At 39.8% G+C, this 19,616-nt stretch overlaps 1 protein-coding gene across 7 annotated transcripts in view; it reads right to left on the bottom strand.

Annotated features, from left to right (window-relative positions):
- The window catches only part of LOC106091186 (uncharacterized), a 118,538-nt gene extending 99,312 nt beyond the window's left edge, over positions 1-19,226 (bottom strand). For all 7 annotated transcript variants that reach the window (XR_009398512.1, XR_009398511.1, XM_059370070.1 and 4 more), the window contains exon 1: positions 18,483-19,226. Coding sequence is in view for 5 of the 7 variants with exons in the window: in XM_059370070.1 (XP_059226053.1) it covers positions 18,487-19,143 (657 nt within the window). In the remaining 2 variants the exon portion in view is untranslated. The remainder of the gene's footprint in view (positions 1-18,482) is intronic.
- Between the last annotated feature and the right edge of the window lie 390 nt (positions 19,227-19,616).

Genomic DNA, 19,616 nt, shown 5'->3' with positions numbered 1-19,616 from the left:
CTTTGATGGACCTTAGTGAGCGAATATATTCAAACTGTAATAACTACGGTTGACAAATGGCAACATCATTGCAAATTACCCAAAACCTGACGAACATACATATGGGAGCTATATCTAATTATGAACCAACTTCGAGCAAACTTCTCAGATAATGTGGTAGTCGACTAGGAAAGCCTTTTGCAAAATTTTGGCAAGATTGGTCAAACAATGCACTTGCAGTGGCTCTTGGGATGAAAATCTGGCGATATACATATATGACAGCTATATCTAAATCTGAACGGATTTCTATAAAATTTACCCAAAATGTCTAGAAGCAAGAGAAAATCCTTCTTGCAATATTTCGAGAAAATCGATTAACAAATGATCATTTGATTGCAATATTACTAAAAATCGGACGAGAATATATATATGAGAGCTATGTCTAAATCTGAGCAGATTTCAACAAAACTTTACGGGCATTGTGGAAGTCGTCGAGGGAAGCGTTATAGAAAATTTTGGGTAGATTGGTCAATAAATGCTCTTGCAGTGGCTCTAGGAATGAAAATCGGGCGATATATATATGTGAAAGCTATATCCAAATCTTAACCGATTTCCAAGAAATTCACCTGTAATTTCAGGAGTCACAGGAAAATCCTGCCAAATTTCGAGAAAATCGGTTAACAAATGACAATTCTATTGCAGTATTACTGCAAATCAGACGAACATATATATGGGAGCTATATCCAAATCTGAACCGATTTTAATCAAATTCACCTGTAATGTCGGTAGTCATAGGAAAATCCTTTTTGCCAAATTTCGAGAAAATCGGTAAACAAATGACCATTTTATTGCAGTATTATTGCAAATCGGAAGAACATATATATGGGACCTATATCCAAATCTGAACCGATTTTAATGTAGTTCACCTATAATATCGAAAGTTATAAGAAAATCCTTCCTGCCAAATTTTGAGAAAATCGGTTAACAAATGACCATTTTATTGCAGTATTACTGAAAATCGGACGAACATATATATGGGAGCTATATCCCAATCTGAACCGATTTTAATGAAATTCACCGGTAATGTCGGGAGTTATAATTAAATCTTTTCTGCCAAATTTCGCGAAAATCGGTTAACAAATGACCATTTTATTGCAGTATTACTACAAATCGGACGAACATATATATGGGAGCTATATCCAAATCTGAACCCATTTTAATGAAATTCACCTATAATGTCAGGAGTCACAGGCAAATCCCTCCTGATAAATTTCGAGAAAATCGGTTAACAAATGACCATTTTATTGCAGTATTACTGCAAATCGGAAGAACATATATATGGGAGCTATATCCCAATCTGGAACGATTTTAATGGAATTCACCCATAATATCGGGGGTCATTGAAAAATCCTTCCTGCCAAATTTCGAGAAAATCGGTTAACAAATGACTTTTTTATTCCATTATTACTGCAAGTCGGACGAACATATATATGGAAGCTATATCCAAATCTGAACCGATTTTAATGAAATTCACCTATAATGTCGGAAGTTATAAAAAAATCCTTTCTGTCAAATTTCGAGAAAATCGGTTAACAAATAACCATTCTATTGCTATATTACTCCAAATCGGACGAACATATATATGGGAGCTATATCCAAATCTGAACCGATTTTTTCCAATTTCAAAAGGCTTCGTCTCTAGGCCGAAATACATGCCCTTACCAAATTTGAAGACGATCGGATGAAAATTGCGACCTGTAGTTTGTACACAAATTAACATGGACAGACAGACAGATGGATAGACAGACATACACACAGACAGACGGACACAGCTAAATCGAATCAGAAAGTGATTCTAAATCGATCGGTATACATATCATTGGGCCTATCTCTCTTCCTTTTGGGTGTTACAAACTAATTGGCTATGTTATAATACCCTGTACCACAGTAGTGGTGTTGGGTATAAAATTCGTTTTGGGACGTATTGGATTTATGAGGAAAAGTGAAATATTTTGCACCTTGGGCTAATAGTTTGGGGCTAGTATATATAAAACAACGGAAATGATTAAAACTTTTGGTTAATGGCAGTGAGTCACTTACAAACACGTAAGGTGAAGCAAACTCGGGCGGTGACGACTATGTTATATGCTACACATAGGAGGCCACCGTAGCGTAGAGGTTAGCATGTCCGCCTATGACGCTGAACGCCTGGGTTTGAATCCTGGCGAGACCATCAGAAAAAATTTTCAGCGGTGATTTTCCCCTCCTAATGCTGGCAATATTTATGAGGTACTATGCCATGTAAAACTTCTCTCCAAAGAGGTGTCACACTGCGGCACGCCGTTCAGACGCGGCTATAAAAAGGAGACCCCTTATCATTGAGCTTGAAACTTAAATCGGACTGCACTCATTGATATGTGAGAAGTTTGCCCCTGTTCCTTGGTGGAATGTTAATGGGCAAAATTTGCATTTTACTCTTTAGATGTTAATTTGGCAGGTTAAGTTCGAAGATGGGTTATATTGGACTATCTTTTGATGTAGCCCTCATATAGACCGATCCGCCGATTTAGGGTCTTTTGCCCATAAAAGCCACATTTATTATCCGATTTCGCCAGAATTTGAGAAAGTCAGTTGTGTAAGCCCCTTCGACATTCTTCTTCAATTTGACTCTGATCGGTTAAGATTTGGATATAGCTGCCATATAGACCGATCCGCCGATTTAGGGTCTTAGGCCCATTAAAGCCATATTTATTATCCGATTTTGCTGAAATTTGAGACAGTGAGTTGCGTTTGGACATAGCTGCCATATAGACCGCTCTCTCGATTTAAGGTTTTGGGTCCATAAAAGCCACATTTATTATCGGATTTTACTGAAATTTCCGACTGCGAGTTGTGCTAGGTCCTTCGAAATATTTCTTCAATTTGGTCCAGATCGGTCTAGATTTGGATATAGCTGCCATATAGACCGATTCTCGATTTAAGGTCTGGAGCCCATATAAGGCACATTTATTGCCAGATTTTGCTGAAATTTGGGACAGTCAGTTGTGTGAGGCCCTTCGACATCCTTCTTCAATTTGGCTCTGATCGGTCCAGATTTGGATAAAGCTGCCCTACAGACCGATTTCTTGATTTAAGGTTTTTTGCCCATAATAGGTGCATTTATTGTCCGATGTCGCTGAAATTTGAGACAGTGAGTGGCGTTAGGCTCTTCGACATCTTCCTTCAATTTGTCCCTGATCTGATCAGATTTGGATATAGCTGTCATATAAAACGATCTCACGATTTAAGGTTTTGGCCCCATAAAAGGGACATTTATTGTCCGATGTCGTCGAAATTTGGGACAGTGAGTTAAGATAATATCCTCGACATACTTCGGCAATATGGCACAGTTCGGTTCATATTTGGATATAGCTGCCATATAGACCGATTTTTATACCCACCACCGAAGGATGGGGGTATATTCATTTTGTCATTCCGTTTGCAACACATCGAAATATCCATTTCCGTATATATATTCTTGATCAGCGTAAAAATCTAAGACCATCTAGACATGTCCGTCCGTCTGTCCATCTGTCTGTTGAAATCACGCTACAGCCTTTAAAAATTGAGATATTGAGCTGAAACTTTGCACAGACTCTTTTTTTGTCCATAAGCCGGTTAAGTTCGAAGATGGGCTATATCGGACTATATCTTGATATAGCCCCCATATAGACCGATCGGCCGATTTATGGTCTTAGGCCCATAAAAGCCACATTTATTATCCGATTTTGCTGAAATTTGAGACAGTGAGTTGTGTTAGGCCCTTCGATATCCTCGGTCAATTTGGCTTAGATCGGTCTAGATTTGGATATAGCTGCCATATAGACCGATCCTCCGATTTGGGGTCTTAGGCCCATAAAAGCCACATTTATTATCCGATTTTGCTGAAATTCGGGACAGTGAGTTGTGTTATGCCCTTCGATATCCTCCGTCAATTTGGCTCAGATCGGTCTAGATTTGTATATAGCTGCCATATAGACCGATCCTCCGATTTGGGGTCTTAGGCCCATAAAAGCCACATTTATTATCCGATTTTGCTGAAATTTGGGACAGTGAGTTGTGTTAGGCCATTCGACATCCTCCGTCAATATGGCTCAGATCGGTTCAGATTTGGATAAAGCTGCCATATAGACCGATCCTCCGATTTGGGGTCTTAGGCCCATAAAAGCCACATTTATTATCCGATTTTGCTGAAATTTGGGACAGTGAGTTGTGTTAGGCCATTCGACATCCTCCGTCAATATGGCTCAGATCGGTTCAGATTTGGATAAAGCTGCCATAAAGACCGATCCTCAAATTTAGGGTCTTAGGCCCATAAAAGCCACATTTATTAGCCGATTTTGGTATGATTTGAGACAGTGAGTTGTGTTCGGCCCTACAACGTCCTTCGTCAATTTGGCTCAGATCGGTTCACATTTGGATATAGCTGCCATATAGACCGATCCTCCGATTTAGGGTTTTATGCCCATAAAACACGCATTTATTGTCCGATGTCGCCGAAATTTGGGACAGTGAGTTAAGTTAAGCCCCTTGACATACTTCTGCATTATCGCACTGATCGGTCCAGATTTGGATATAGCTGCCATATAGACCGATCTCTCGGTTTTAGGTTTTGGGGCCATAAAAAGCGCATTTATTGTCCGATGTTGCCGAAATTTGGGACAAAGAGTTAAGTTAAGCCCCTCCACATATTTCTGCTATGGGACATAAGTTATGAGTTTTGCACCGGATTTTGACGAAAGGTGGTTTACATATATAGCCGAGGTGGTGGGTATCCAAAGTTCGGCCCGGCCGAACTTAACGCCTTTTTACTTGTTTTTTTAACCGATTTCGCAGCAATTTGAAATAGTGGGCGTATTTTAGCCTCCCAACATCCGACCCAAATACGGTACAGATCGGAATATATTTAGATATAACTGCCATATAGACCGATCTCCCAATAAAGGGTCTAAAGCCTATAAAAGCTTTATTTATTGCCCGATTTAGCAGAAATTTGAAACAGTCGGTTATTTTCAGCTTCCCGACATCTGACCTAAGTATAGTTCAGATCAGACTATATTTAGATATAGCTGCCATATAGACCGATCTCCCGATAAAGGGTCTTAAGCTTATAAAAGCTTTATTTTTTAACCGATTTCGCTGAAATTTAAAACAGTGAGTAGTTTTAGACCTACCAACATCTGTCTTATATATGGTTCAGATCGGACTATATTTAGATATACCTGCCCTATAGACCGATCTTCCGATAAAGGGTCTGAAGCTCATAAAAGGCCTCTTTATCATCCGATTTCGTTGAAATTTGAAACAGTGGGTTATTTTAAGCCTCTCGACATCCGCCCCAAATATGGTTTAGATCGGACTTTACGACTTTTTACTTGTTTTTGTTTTTAAGAATAATATCAGCGTCGTATGAACGATGAGCTATATGACCTTCATTGCGATACGTCGTCATTTGTAAGAATCTTTTATTTCTTGAGCATCTAAAGGGTGCAAAAGTCATATGAACTACTTTTCAAATTTGATTTGAGCACCTAGAGGAGGCAAATATTAGCCCATTGCTGCACGCGGTGTTTTGTTATGACTTTCTACAACCAACCATACTTTTTATGTACCAAATCAGTTTCGTAACTTGATAAAGCTCCTTCTTGAGCCTCCGTAGGAAACAATGATCCCGTTGAACTTAAAGTGGTTTAATTTTTGTTTGCATATTCTAATTTAAATTTAACTCTTCATGCAAAAAAAACATGTCTGCTGTTTTTTATGCTCTTTTTTGTCATGAAGAGATTAAAATAGATTATTTGTCATTTTGGTCATGATAAATCCTCGTTGCTGGTTTTGTTCATCACGACCACATGAATATGTGGAGTAGAGTTTTTTAAATTAAATTTTAGGAAATGTTTTTTTTTTAATAGCATAGAAAATCTGCAAAAACGACCATTAAAAAAAACCGAATAAATTCAATGAAAATGGGAAAATTGAAAAATTTGTATACACACAAAATAAATGAAAAACTTAAACAGATTAAAGAGACCCCAGGCAATTTTCAACAAAAAGCTTTAATGAAAAACTTTAATGCAAAAAAATTGAATTAGTTAATTAAAACTTGCATTTAAGTGCTGTCATTGCAAACAATGCCACATTTATTGGCACTTTACATTAATTAACAATAAATTACCACTTTAATAAACAAATGGAATTTAAAATTCTTTTCTGTTTTTCATTCGCACCTCTTGTATTAGCAGCAATTTGTGAAGTACAAAATATCTGTAATTAATTGTTCGTTTATTTATTCAGTGGAATTTCAATGAAAAATTGCATAATTAGTTCAACTGGTTAATGGTATTGCTATACGATACACTCTTGTAGCGTTGGAAAATTCTATAAAATAAAGGAATGCATTAAATTCATATAAAGTGATAAAACCTGGCATTCCCTATGTTCCTGCACTCAACAAAATTTAATAGCAAACAAGTAAAAGCGTGCTAAGTTCGGCGGGGCCGAATCTTATATACCCTTCACCGAGAATCGCATTTGTCGATCTCTCTTTTCGGTATCTCTTTTAAGGCAAACAAATGGTAAAAGAAACCCAGTAAGGGTCAAAGATTGGTCAATAAATGCGCTTGCAATGGCTCTTTGAGTGAAAATCCGGCTATACATATATATGAGAGCTATATCCAAATCTGAACCGATTTCTATGAAATTCACCCGTAATGTCGAGAGTCATAAGAAAATCCGTCCTAGCAAATTTCGAGAGAATCGGTAAACAAGCTACCATTTTATTGCATTATTTCTGCAAATCGGACGAACATATATATGGGAGCTATATCCAAATCTAAACCGATTTCAAGCAAACTTCTCATATATTTTTGTAGTCGTCGAGGAAGGTGTTGTACACAATTTTGGAAAGATTGGTCAATAAATGCGCTTGCAATGGCTCTAGGAGTGAAAATCGGGCTATAAATATATATCACAGCTATATCTAAATCTGAACCGATTTCTATGAAATTCAGCAATAATGTCGCGTGTTATTAAGAAATCCGTCCAACCAAATTTCGAGAGAATCGGTTTACAAATGACCATTTTATTGCATTATTACTGCAAATCGGACGAACATATATATGGGAGCTATATCTAAATCTGAACCGATTTCGAAAAAACTTCTCAGATATTGTGGTAGTTGTTGAGTAAGGCGTTGTACAAATTTCGGGAAAATTGGTTAATAAATGCGCTTGCAATGGCTCTAGGAGTGAAAATCGGGCTATATATATATATATATATATATATATATATATATATATATATATATATATATATATATATATATATATATATATATATATATATACATATATATATACAAGAGCTATATCTAAATCTGAATCGATTTTCATGAAATTAACCAACAATATCATAAGAAAATCCGACGTACCAAATTTCGAGAGAAACGGTTAACAAATGACCTTTTTATGGCATTATTACCTCCACCATGGATATATATAAGAGCTATATCCAAATCTGATCCGATTTTTCCAATTTCAATAGACTTCGGCTCTAGGCATGACTGTACCAAATTTGAAGAAGATCGGATGAAAATTGCGACCTGTAGTTTGTACACAAATTAACATGGACAGACAGACAGACGGACGGACAGACAGACAGACGAACATGGCTAAATCGAATCAGAAAGTGCTTCTGAATCGATCGGTATACTTATCAATGGGTCTATCTCTCTTCCTTTTGAGTGTTACAAACTAATTCACTAAGTTATAATACCCTGTACTACAGTAGTGGTGTAGGGTATAACAATTGCTATGTTATTGCAACAATATCAACTTATTGTTAATTTCGGACCATAATTGAATTGAAATTTGGAGACCATAGGAGAAGCAGTTGTGTAACATTTTAACCAAATCTAATAAGAATTATGCCCTTTACTGGCTGAAGAAGTAAAGTAGGGAGATCGCTTCATATGGGATCTGTATTAGGCTTTAAACCGATTCACAAGCCGTTGTACAAAATTTCAGCCAAATCGGATAATAATTGCGCATTTTAGAGGCTCAAGAAGTCAAGATCCCTGATTGGTTTGTAAGGTAGCTATATCAGGTTTTGGACAAAATTGAACCATACTTAGCACAGTTGTTGGAAGTCATAACAAAACACCTCATGCAAAATTTCAGCTAAATTGGAAAATAAATGCGACCTCTAATGGCTCAAGAAGTCAAGACCCCAGATCGGTTTATATGGCAGCTATATTAGGTTATGGACCGGTATGAACCATTCTTAACACAGTTGATGGAAGTCAAAACAAAACTCGTCATGTAAAGTTTCAGCAAAATCGGATATAAATTACTCCCTGTTGAGGCTCAAGAAGTCAAGACCCCGGATCGGTTTATATGGCAGCTATACCAGGATATGGACTGATTCCAATCATATTCGGCACAGTTGTTGGAAGTCATAACAAAAAAAGTCATGCAAAATTTCAGCAAAATCGGATAAGATTTGCTCCCTGTAGAGGCTTAAGAATTCAAGACCCCCGATCGGTTTATATGGCAGCTATATCAGGTTATGGACCGATTTAAACCATACTTGGCACAGTTGTTGGATATCATAACAAAACACGTCGTGCAAAATTTCATTCAAATCGGATAAGAATTTCGCCCTCTAGAGGCTCAAGAAGTCAAGACCCAAGATCGGTTTATATGGTAGCTATATCAAAACATGGACCTATATAGCCCATTATCAATACCAACCGACCTACACTAATAAAAAGTATTTGTGCAAAATTTCAAGCGGCTAGCTTTACTCCTTCGAAAGTTAGAGTGCCTTCAACAGACAGACGGGCGGACATGGCTAGTTCGACTTAAAATGTCGTGACGATCAAGAAATATTTCGAGCAGTTACAAACAGAATTTCGAAAGTATTATACCCCCATCCTATGGTGGAGGGTATAAAAAGTAAAAGCGTCAGGGCTCAATCTTGGGAGCCCACACACAGTGGATTGTGCTTAAAATTTTCATACCCTACACCACTACTGTCGGCGGGAGGCCACCATAGCGTAGAGGTTAGCATGTCCCTCTATGATGCTGAACGCCTGGGTTGAATCCTGGCGAGACCATAAGAAAAATTTTTCAGCGTTGGTTTTCCCCTCCTAATGCTGGCAACATTTGTGAGGTACTATGCCATACCTTCTCTCCAAAGAGGTGTAGCACTGCGGTACGCCGTTCAGAATCGGCTATAAAAAAGGAGGCCCCTTATCATTAAGCTCAAACTTGAATCGGACTCCAATCATTGACAGGTGAGAAGTTTGCCCCTGTACCTTAGTGGAATGTTCATGGGTAAAATTTGGAAAAATTTGCATTTGCATTCCATGCTACTTGCAAAATCCTTAATTGTTTTCAATATCACTCCCCTAAGTTGGTTCATGTCTGGTATTGTGTCTCCACTTAAGTGCCGGTTTCGGTTAGACGCAAAGACCGGGCAAAGACAAAGGAAATGCTTCAACGTCTCATCATCTTCCCCGCATGCCCTACACATGCTATCACTTGCCGCACCGATTTTACATAAGTGAGCTCGTAGTCCTATGTGTGCCGTTATGATACCAACAGCTATACTGACCTCCTCCTTACTTGCTTTCAGTAATAGCCTCGTCTTCTCACAATCTGGATCCCCTCATAGGATTTTCGCCGTCCAACCTACCGTTTCGTTGTTCCACAATGTTGCATGCGCATTCGTTGCCCACTCCCTTAACTCGGACTGCGTCGACCCGAAAGGCTTCGGGTTAACCAAGTTTATTGACGGCGGCAGTCCTCTGGCCTTCACCGCCAAATCGTCTGTCCTTTCATTTCCCCTTAATCCGTTAGGGCCTGGCACCCAAACGATGCGGATTTTGCCATCCTCAGGGAAGGCCTTAATCTCCTTTTTACACTGCAAGACTGTTTGTGACCTTAGCATCCTGGCTGTTATTGCCCTTATGGCAATTTTACTGTTGGTAAAGATGTTCACATTCGACGTCCTCGCGTAAGCGTTCAAAATTTTATTTTCTAATAAAACTCTGTTAAATATTGTTTTGTATTTTTACTTTGAAAATTGTTTTGTGTTATTATTTCGAATAATAGGGTCTTCCAATAAACCAGCTACCATCAACATATAGAGTTTACGGCGGCTTTGACCAATGCCTGTTGTCCTCCTTTAGGCTTGTGGTTACATTTTACGGCTTGATCTTTGTGAATAAATTCAGTTAAAATTGCAACAAATGAAACCGCTAAAATACTACAACCCCAAACAGGCGTTACAGGTCATTGTGTTAGTGTAGGAGTGTATGTGTGTGTGTGTGTATATGAGCTTGCATCCATGGTTCAATGCGGTTTATTGCAATCTCACACTCAGTCTACCATATAACTACAAGTCATTATAGAATTCTCTGGCAACTTTCTCTACCTCTCTCTCACACACACACACACACACACGCAGAGACACACTACAATACCATGGCAATAGGAAACCTCGTTTAAGCACCAGCGGTCGTTAACAAAGGTCGGAATTTTTAATCATATAACTCTTTTATAAATCAATTAGATTTTCATGCTCTCGCTGATGCGCTCATTAATTCATTTGTCCTTACATCCACTCTGCAACAATCGCCCATTTTGTGGAAATTGCCAATTAATGATTGTAATTAACCCAAAGAGAGATTAATTTCAAACACCTGGCCGAGCGTTTTCACCACGAAATACTTAAGTGGAGGACAAGCGAATTGTGGGTGATTAAAAGAATCTTTGGATGAAGGTGTGAAAAGGTCGAGTGGAAATAGAGAAGTTGCTGCTCAATAATTAGCATTTAAACGTAAATGAATACATACGGAAAAGAGCACTCACTGTTCGAAAGGGGTAAAGAATATCACTATGTTGCTATAGAGACAAGAGATTGAAATATGTTCCAAGAAGAGATTTAAGTTGCTGCCAAGCTATGTCCGAACCACCTAGGGGCTTGGAAATGACCGCATCTCTAAGCAATCACAATTCTAAGGAGTTTTCTTCGCCCGTTCTTTATTGTCAGAATTCGTATACCCTCCACCAGAGCATGGGGAATTTTAACATTGCCATTTTGTTTGTACCACATCGAAATATTGGACAAAGACCCTATAAAGTATATGTATCTCTTCTTCCAAGGACATTTTAAGTCCGTCTGGTAATGTCCGTCCTTCTGTATGTCTGTGGAAAGTCCGGTAAGTTTCAAAACAGTAAAGATAGGTGCCTGACATTTTTGCGAAAATACTTCCACCACGTTAGGTGCGGTTGTTTTTGTAAATAACTCCTATTTAGTTATAGCTCCCATATAAACCGATCCCCTAAATATATTTCTTGACCCCTTTAGAGAGAACAGTTTTTATCCGAGTTTGCTTAAATTATGTGCCATGACGTTTTCCATAACATTCAACAGATGTGCCCTGTATGTTCCGCATCGGTCCAAAACCTGATATAGCTCCCCTATAAACCGACCTCCCGAATATGCCTCTTGATTTTGCACAGTGACTTTTTCTATAACAGCTAACATATACTTCTTAAGACCCTATGGAGCGGAATTTTTATCCGCTTTGATTAAAATTTTGCACAATGCCATCTAATATGTTCTCCAACATACAAACCAAGTATGGCCCGAACCGGTTCATGACCTGTCATAGGTTCAATAGCATAGCAATTCTTATCCATTATCCTTTGCTTGCCTATAAAGAGATACCGGACAAAGAACTTGACAAATACGATCCATAGTGAATTCTATTTAAGATTCGGCCTGGCCGAACTTAGCAAGCTTTTACTTTTTTTTATACCCCTACACCACTACATAACTTAGTGCATATGTTTGTAACACCCAGAAGGAAGAGAGAGATAGACCCATTGGTAAGTATGCCGATCGACTCAGAATCACTTACTGATTCGATTTAGCTATATCCGTTTGTCTGTCTGTCTCTCTGTCCGTCTGTCTGTCTGTTTGTTTGTCCATCTGTCTGTCTGTCTGTCTGTCCGTCTGTCCATCTGTCCGTCTGTCTGTCTGTCTGTCTGTCCGTCTGTCTGTCCGTCTGTCTGTCCGTCTGTCTGTCCGTCTGTCTGTCCGTCTATCTGTCCGTCTGTCTGTCCGTCTGTCTGTCCGTCTGTCTGTCCGTCTGTCTGTCTGTCTGTCTGTCCGTCTGTCTGTCTGTCCGTCTGTCTGTCCGTCGGTCCGTCCGTCTGTCCGTCTGTCTGTCCGTCTGTCTGTCCGTCTGTCTGTCCGTCTGTCTGTCTGTCCGTCTGTCTGTCCGTCTGTCTGTCTGTCTGTCCGTCTGTCTGTCCGTCTGTCTGTCCGTCTGTCTGTCCGTCTGTCTGTCCGTCTGTCTGTCCATCTGTCTGTCCATCCGTCTGTATGTCCATCTGTCTGTACGTCTGTCTTCCCGTTTGTCTGTCCATCTGTCTGTCCATCCGTCTGTCCGTATACATCTTTGGGGTCAAATAACCTGGGGGGACGTCCCATCCCAAAACCCACCCGAACGGACATGTCTACCGATTGGGACAATTTGGGTATTAAATGAAAGGTATTTATGAGTAGAGTGCGAACTTGGCATAAAAGTGATACCCTAGGTGTCGGAGGGATACCCCACCTCCAAAAAATATCACCTAACAGGACACTTTTACCGCTTTGTGCACTATGGGTATCACATGAGAGTTATTTAAGAGTAGAGTACGTACCTGGTATACAAATTTCACCATAGTTACCAAAGGTTCCCCACCTCCCGCACGGACATGTTTACCGATTGGGATAATATGAGTATCACACGAAAGGTATTTAAGAGTAGAGTACGAACTTGGTATCCAAAATTCCGCCCAAAGTGTTAGGGGGAGTCCCCCACCCCCAAAAAACGCCCCAACAGGACTCTTTCATTGCTTTGGGCAATATGAGTATCAAATGAAAGGTATTTAAAAGTGAAGTACAAATCTAACAAAAAAAAAAATTTGTTCCAAGGTGTCTAAGGGGCCTGTCCAAACATCTGGTATCCAATTTTGTGGACAAGTGCTTTTGGGTAGTGACACTCCATAAATGCAAATTTGCCTATGAACGATCCACTACGGAACTGGAGCAAACTTCTGACATATCACTGAGTGCTGTCCCATTAAAATTTTAAGCTCAATGATAAAGGGCCTCCTTTTATAGTCCAAACGGCGTGCCACAAGGGGACACCACTTTGGGGAGAAGTTTAAACATGGCATAGTACCTCACAAGCGTCGCCAGCATTAGAACGGGATAACCACGGGACATATTTGTGGATTATGGCAAAAAAGGCGCTCCAATCTGATATCTGTTTTATGACCAAGTGTTTTGGGGACGACTCATCTCATAGACACCCTCTGAACCAAACATAAATACCGACTATAGCAATATGTAGCTTAAATGTGGTTTTTGGGAGAAGATTATTAATCTGAAATACACTTTCGGAGCAAAGCGTTTGGCTACTCCAATCCACCGCCAAAACCAAAGGAATAAAGTTAAGCATATATCAAAACATTAATGGGCCTCCTCTTACCCTATTTTCAAAAACGTCAGTTCTAGGAGATTGGTTCGGCGATTTACGCGAAATTTAGTTTTGTTATAATAATTCGATAGATGAAATTTTGAAGAAGCCTGCCAAATGGAAGCGGTGGGTTTCCCCTCCAAAAGCTGGCAAGATTTGTGAGGTACTATGCCGTGTAAAAGTTCTCTCCAAAGAGGTGTCACACTGCGGCACGCCGTTCGGACACGGCTATAAAAAGGAGGCCCCTTATCATTGAACTTAAACTTCCATTGGACTGCCCTCATTGATATATGAGAAGTTGCCCCTGTTCCTTAGTGGAATGTTCATGGGCAAAATTTGCATTTGCAATGACAATATTAGGCTCAAATGAAAGCTATTTAAGACTAGAGCTCAAATCTGATATGGGGGGACCACGTCACCTCCAAGAACACACCTATACCGGACATATTCACGGACCATAGCAATATTAGGCTCCGATGAAAGATATTTGGGAGTAGAGCACTAATAAGATATGGACCAAATAGACGATATAGACCAAATTGACGAAGGATGTCGAAGGGCCTAACACAACTCACTATCCCAAATTTCAGCAAAATCGGATAATAAATGTGGCTTTTATGGGCCTAAGACCCTAAAGCAGAGGATCGGTCTATATGGCAGCTATATCCCAATCTGGACCGATCTAGGCCAAATTGACGAAGGATGTCGAAAGGCCTAATACAACTCACTGTCCCAGATTTCAGCAAAATCGGATAATAAATGTGGCTTTTATGGGCCTATGACCCTAAATCGGAGGATCGGTCTATATGGCAGCTATATCCCAATCTGGACCGATCTGGGCCGAATTGACAAAGGATGTCGAAGGCCCTAACACAACCCACTGTCCCAAATTTGAGCAAAATCGGATAATAAATGTGACTTTTATAGCCCTAGGACCCTAAATCGGAGGATCGGTCTATATGGCAGCTATATCCAAATCTGAACCGATCTGAATGAAATTGAAGAACGATGTCGAAGGGCCTAACACAACTCACTGTCCCAAATTTCATCATAATCGGATAATAAATGTGACTTTTATAGCCCTAGGACCCTAAATCGGAGGATCGGTCTATATGGCAGCTATATCCAAATCTGAACCGATCTGAATGAAATTGAAGAACGATGTCGAAGGGCCTAACACAAATCACTGTCCCAAATTTCAGCAAAATCGGATAATAAATGTGGCTTTTATGGGCCTAAGACTCTAAATCGGAGGATCGACCTATATGGCAGCTATAACCAAATCTGAACCGATCTGGGCCAAATTGACGTAGGATGTCGAAGGGCCTAACACAACTCTCTGTCTCAAATTTCATCATAATCGGATAATAAATGTGACTTTTATAGCCCTAGGACCCTAAATCGGAGGATCGGTCTATATGGCAGCTATATCCAAATCTGAACCGATCTGAATGAAGTTGAAGAACGATGTCGAAGGGCCTAACACAAATCACTGTCCCAAATTTTAGCAAAATCGGATAATTAATGTGCCTTTTATGGGCCTAAGACCTTAAATCGGAGGATCGGTCTATATGGCGGCTATATCCAAATTTATACCGATCTGGGTCAAATTGCCAAAGGATGTCGAAGGGCCTAACACAACTCTCTGTCTCAAATTTCATCATAATCGGATAATAAATGTGACTTTTATAGCCCTAGGACCCTAAATCGGAGGATCGGTCTATATGTCAGCTATATCCAAATCTGAACTGATCTGAATGAAATTGAAGAACGACGTCGAAGGGCCTAACACAACTCACTGTCCCAAATTTCAGCAAAATCGGATAATAAATGTGGCTTTTATTGGCCTAAGACCCTAAATCGGAGGATCGGTCTATATGGCAGCTATATCCAAATCTTGACCGATCTAGGCCAAATTGACGAAAGATGTCGAAAGGCCTAACACAACTCACTGTCCCAGATTTCAGCAAAATCGGATAATAAATGTGGCTTTTATGGGCCGAAGACCCTAAATCGGAGGATCGGTCTATATGGCAGCTATATCCAAATCTGGACCGATCTGAACCAAATTGACGAAGGATGTTGAAGAGTCCAACACAACTCACTGTCCCATGTTTCAGCAAAATCTGGCAATAAATGTGACTTTTATGGGCCTAAGACCCTAAATCGGAGGATCGGTCTATATGGCAGCTATATCCAAATCTTGACCGATCTGGGCCAAATTGACAAAGGATGTCGAAGGGCCTAACACAACTCACTTTCCCAAATTTCATCATAATCGGATAATAAATGTGACTTTTATGGGCCTAGGCCCCTAAATCGGAGGATCAGTCTATATGGCAGCTATAACCAAATCTGAACCGATCTGGGCCAAATTGACGAAGGATGTCGAAGGGCCTAACACAACTCATTCTTCCAAATTTCAGCAAAATCGGATAATAAATGTGGCTTTTATGGGCCTAAGACCCTAAGTCGGAGGATCGGTGTATATGGGGGCTATATCAAGATATAGTCCGATATAGCGCATCTTCGAACTTAACCTGCTTATGGACAAAACAAGAATCTGTGCAAAGTTTCAGCTCAATATCTCTATTTTTGAAGACTGTAGCATGATTTCAACAGACAGATGGACAGACAGAAGGACATGCTTAGACCCTCTTAGATTTTTACGCTGATCAAGACTATATATACTTTATAGGGTCCGTAATGGATATTTCGATGTGTTGCAAACGGAATGACAAAATGAATATACCCCCATCCTTCGGTGGTGGGTATAAAAATAAAAGTGGAGCATTATGGACAATATGGGATTCAAATGAAAGATATTCAAGAGTAGAGTTAGAATAAAAGTTGGGTCTAAGTACCTGGGGAGCCGCCCCAGCCCCAAAACCCCTTAAATTAGGTTTAATTGACGATCATGACGATATGGGACTCAAATGAAAAGTATTCAAGAGTACAGAACGAATATAGCCAGGGAGAAGAAATATGCCTTATAATTTGTTGATATCGGAAGGGGGCGGACCCTCCCCCTTACCCCGAAAATACCACCCAAAATCACAAGTGGACCGATAAAGACAATATGGATATCAAATGAAAGGTATTGAAAAGTAGAATACGAAGATGGTATTAAAAATTGGATCCAAGTACCCAAGAAGTTGCCCTAGCTCCAAAATGTCAAAAAACAGACAAATTGGTCGTCCATGTCAACATGGGATTTAAATGAAAGGTATTCGTGAGTAGATTACGATTATTAAGTGTAGGGGGTCACCCCAGCCCCCAAAAACTCCCCAAATGGGCATATGACCCATCATGACGATATGGGACTCGGTTTGTTTGTTTGTCCGTAGAATCAAAAAAAGGAAACATAGGCTACATAATTTTTAGATATCGTCTGATGGCTGACCCTCCGCCTTACACCAAAGACGCCAACCAAAACCAAAAGAGGACTGATGGGCACAATAGGGGTATCAAATGAAAGGTATTGGAGACTAGAAAATGAAAATCATATTAAATTTTGGGTCCAAGTACCGCCCAACCCAAAAACTCGTCTAAACAGAAATATTCGATGTTCCTATCAATATGGGACTCAAATGAAAAGTATCCGGCAGTAGATTACAAATATGGCATAAAAAGTTAGTTGCAAGTAATAGAAGGTCGCCTTACCCCCACATACCCCCAAATGGGCATATCAGCCGACCAGGGCTATATAGGATTCAAACGAAAGATATTTGGGAGTATATTAAAAATATGACATTAAAAATTGCGTTTAAGTCAAGGTGGCATCTTTTCCTCCTAAAAAAACGTCGGATAGATTAATTGACCCATTATGGCAATATGGGACTCAAATGAAAGGTATTTGAGAGTAGAAAACGAATTTGATATCCAATTTTGGGGGTAAGCTCTAAGCCACCCCTTAAACTGAACTTCATTTCCGACTATAGCCATATGGAGCTCAAATCAACGGTATTTGGGAGTAAAGAACGAATTTCATATCTATTTTCAGGTGCCGGTAGCCTCCCCAGCCCCAAAACACCCTCCAAAGGGTTTATATTTGCCCACCATGACAAATGAGGTTCAAAGTAAAGGGATTTGCGAGTGGACACGAATTTGATATCCATATTTGAATCGAAATGTCTCCCCTAAAAAGCACTTCTCATTACCCTAATTTCAAAAATACCAGATTTTGGAGATTGCTAATGCGATTTGGTCGAATATTTTTGCACTCTAACAATCACCAAAAAAAAAACATGCTTTCTATTGTTGAGGAAGGGTACTGCGGGGACAGCCCAAAACCCTCCAAATGGATACATGGACCAGACACGACAATATAGAGCCATGTATTTGGGGAGCCGCTCCACCCCAAAATACCTTCCTATTATATAAAAGCTATTTGGGGTGGATATTTATTGATCTTCGGGGAATTTTTATTCATTTTCGAGACAAAGACCCTGGGGTCCACCCCACCTTCAAACACAACTTATTTACCGATCATGACATTATGGGACTCATACGAAATGTTTCTGAAAGTAGAACACGAGTCTTATATTTACTTTGATGGCCATTTGACCACCCCCGAAATACCCCCTAAACCCGAAATATTTACCAATACTGCAATATGGGGCTCAAAAGAAAGACATTTGGGAGTAGAGTAAAAATTTTCCCAGGAACCGAGCGGGGGCAAACTTTTCATACTACTTTCATAGGCTACAGTAGCACGATATCCACATTCAGGGCGAAGTGTCCCCACCCTAAATAGATCTTAGAGAGTTAAAGAAGGCGCAGCGGAGCGGGCCCTGTCCAGCTAGTGTTTTATGAAACGAAAACAAAATCATGCAAGCTAATTTGTCGAAGTAAATTTGTTGCAGAGTCCTTCGTCGAAATAATTGTTGTGTTTCTTCTTCTTAGTTTTCTGTTATAAACTCACCTTTTCAAACAATGCTGGTCTTTTTCATTGATTGATTATATGCCGTTTCCTTCTTTGGCAATGGTATTCTCTTAAAAGCCCCCTGATAATGTGACCTATCAATTGAGGTATTTCTCTCCCTCCTTGCCTCACATAAGCGCCACTGCAATAGGCCCGTTCTGGTGCTATTGCCATAGCTATGCAAATAATCCTGCCGCAAAGTGGACTTTTGGATTCCGGCATCGTTTCGCTTGGCAAACTCCTGGGGCATTATGCGAAACATAAGGTCATTGGAGGTGGTAATGTTCTTTTCATATTCAGGACCATGCCATAGTTTTATGTTGCTTCCCTCACCCCTTAAGCGATTGCTGAAGCCTTGCATTTTCCATTCTTTATACTGCTCATGGTCTTTGGTTGAATCAATGGCTATGGATTGAGTGAAGTCACATCTATACAGCGGCTTCTCTTGGCCACATTCACTTTGTCCAATAATCGCTGGTGTGATGGCTTTCTTGTCACTTTTATCTGTCAAACGTTGCTCATACCAATTACCCAACAGAACGCGTTGACTATAGGGATTCGGCCGCATTTCAAGTTGCATCAAATTGTCACTTAAATGGTGATCACTATCACTGCCGCCGCCACCGCCGCCGCCACCAACTGTAAGCATGGCAAATGACATTTCACAAAAAAGTTTGGGAAAAAAAAGTTTTGAAAGCTGAATATTTCAAATTTATCTACGGCTTGATTTTGGGTTCTATGAAAAATGTTTTTTATTCTGATTTTTTAATTTTCATGATGGCTTGCTTTGGATATTTTAAAATGTGCCAACTGTGGAAAAGTTAAGCACAAACAAGTAAAAACGTATAAAGTTCGGCCGGGCCGAATCTTGGGAACCCACCCACATGGATTCTGCCAAAAATTTTCACAACTGAACTTAGCCTTCCAAATTTTTGCCAAATAAAGTGAAAATTTATGCTTCCAGAGGCGGTCGAAGACTAATCGGGACATTGGTTTATATGAGAGCTAAATTAGGTTATAGACCGATTTGAAGAATGCTTACCATGGCATATGTAAGTCATAATAAACCCCTTAGTGCAACATTTCGGCCAAATAGGACAATAATTGCGATTTTCAGGAGCTCAAGTTGTCGAA

The sequence above is a fragment of the Stomoxys calcitrans genome, chromosome 5 (genome assembly GCF_963082655.1).
Source record: "Stomoxys calcitrans chromosome 5, idStoCalc2.1, whole genome shotgun sequence".
NCBI lineage: Eukaryota > Metazoa > Arthropoda > Insecta > Diptera > Muscidae > Stomoxys > Stomoxys calcitrans.
This window is presented reverse-complemented; position numbering and strand designations above follow the sequence as displayed.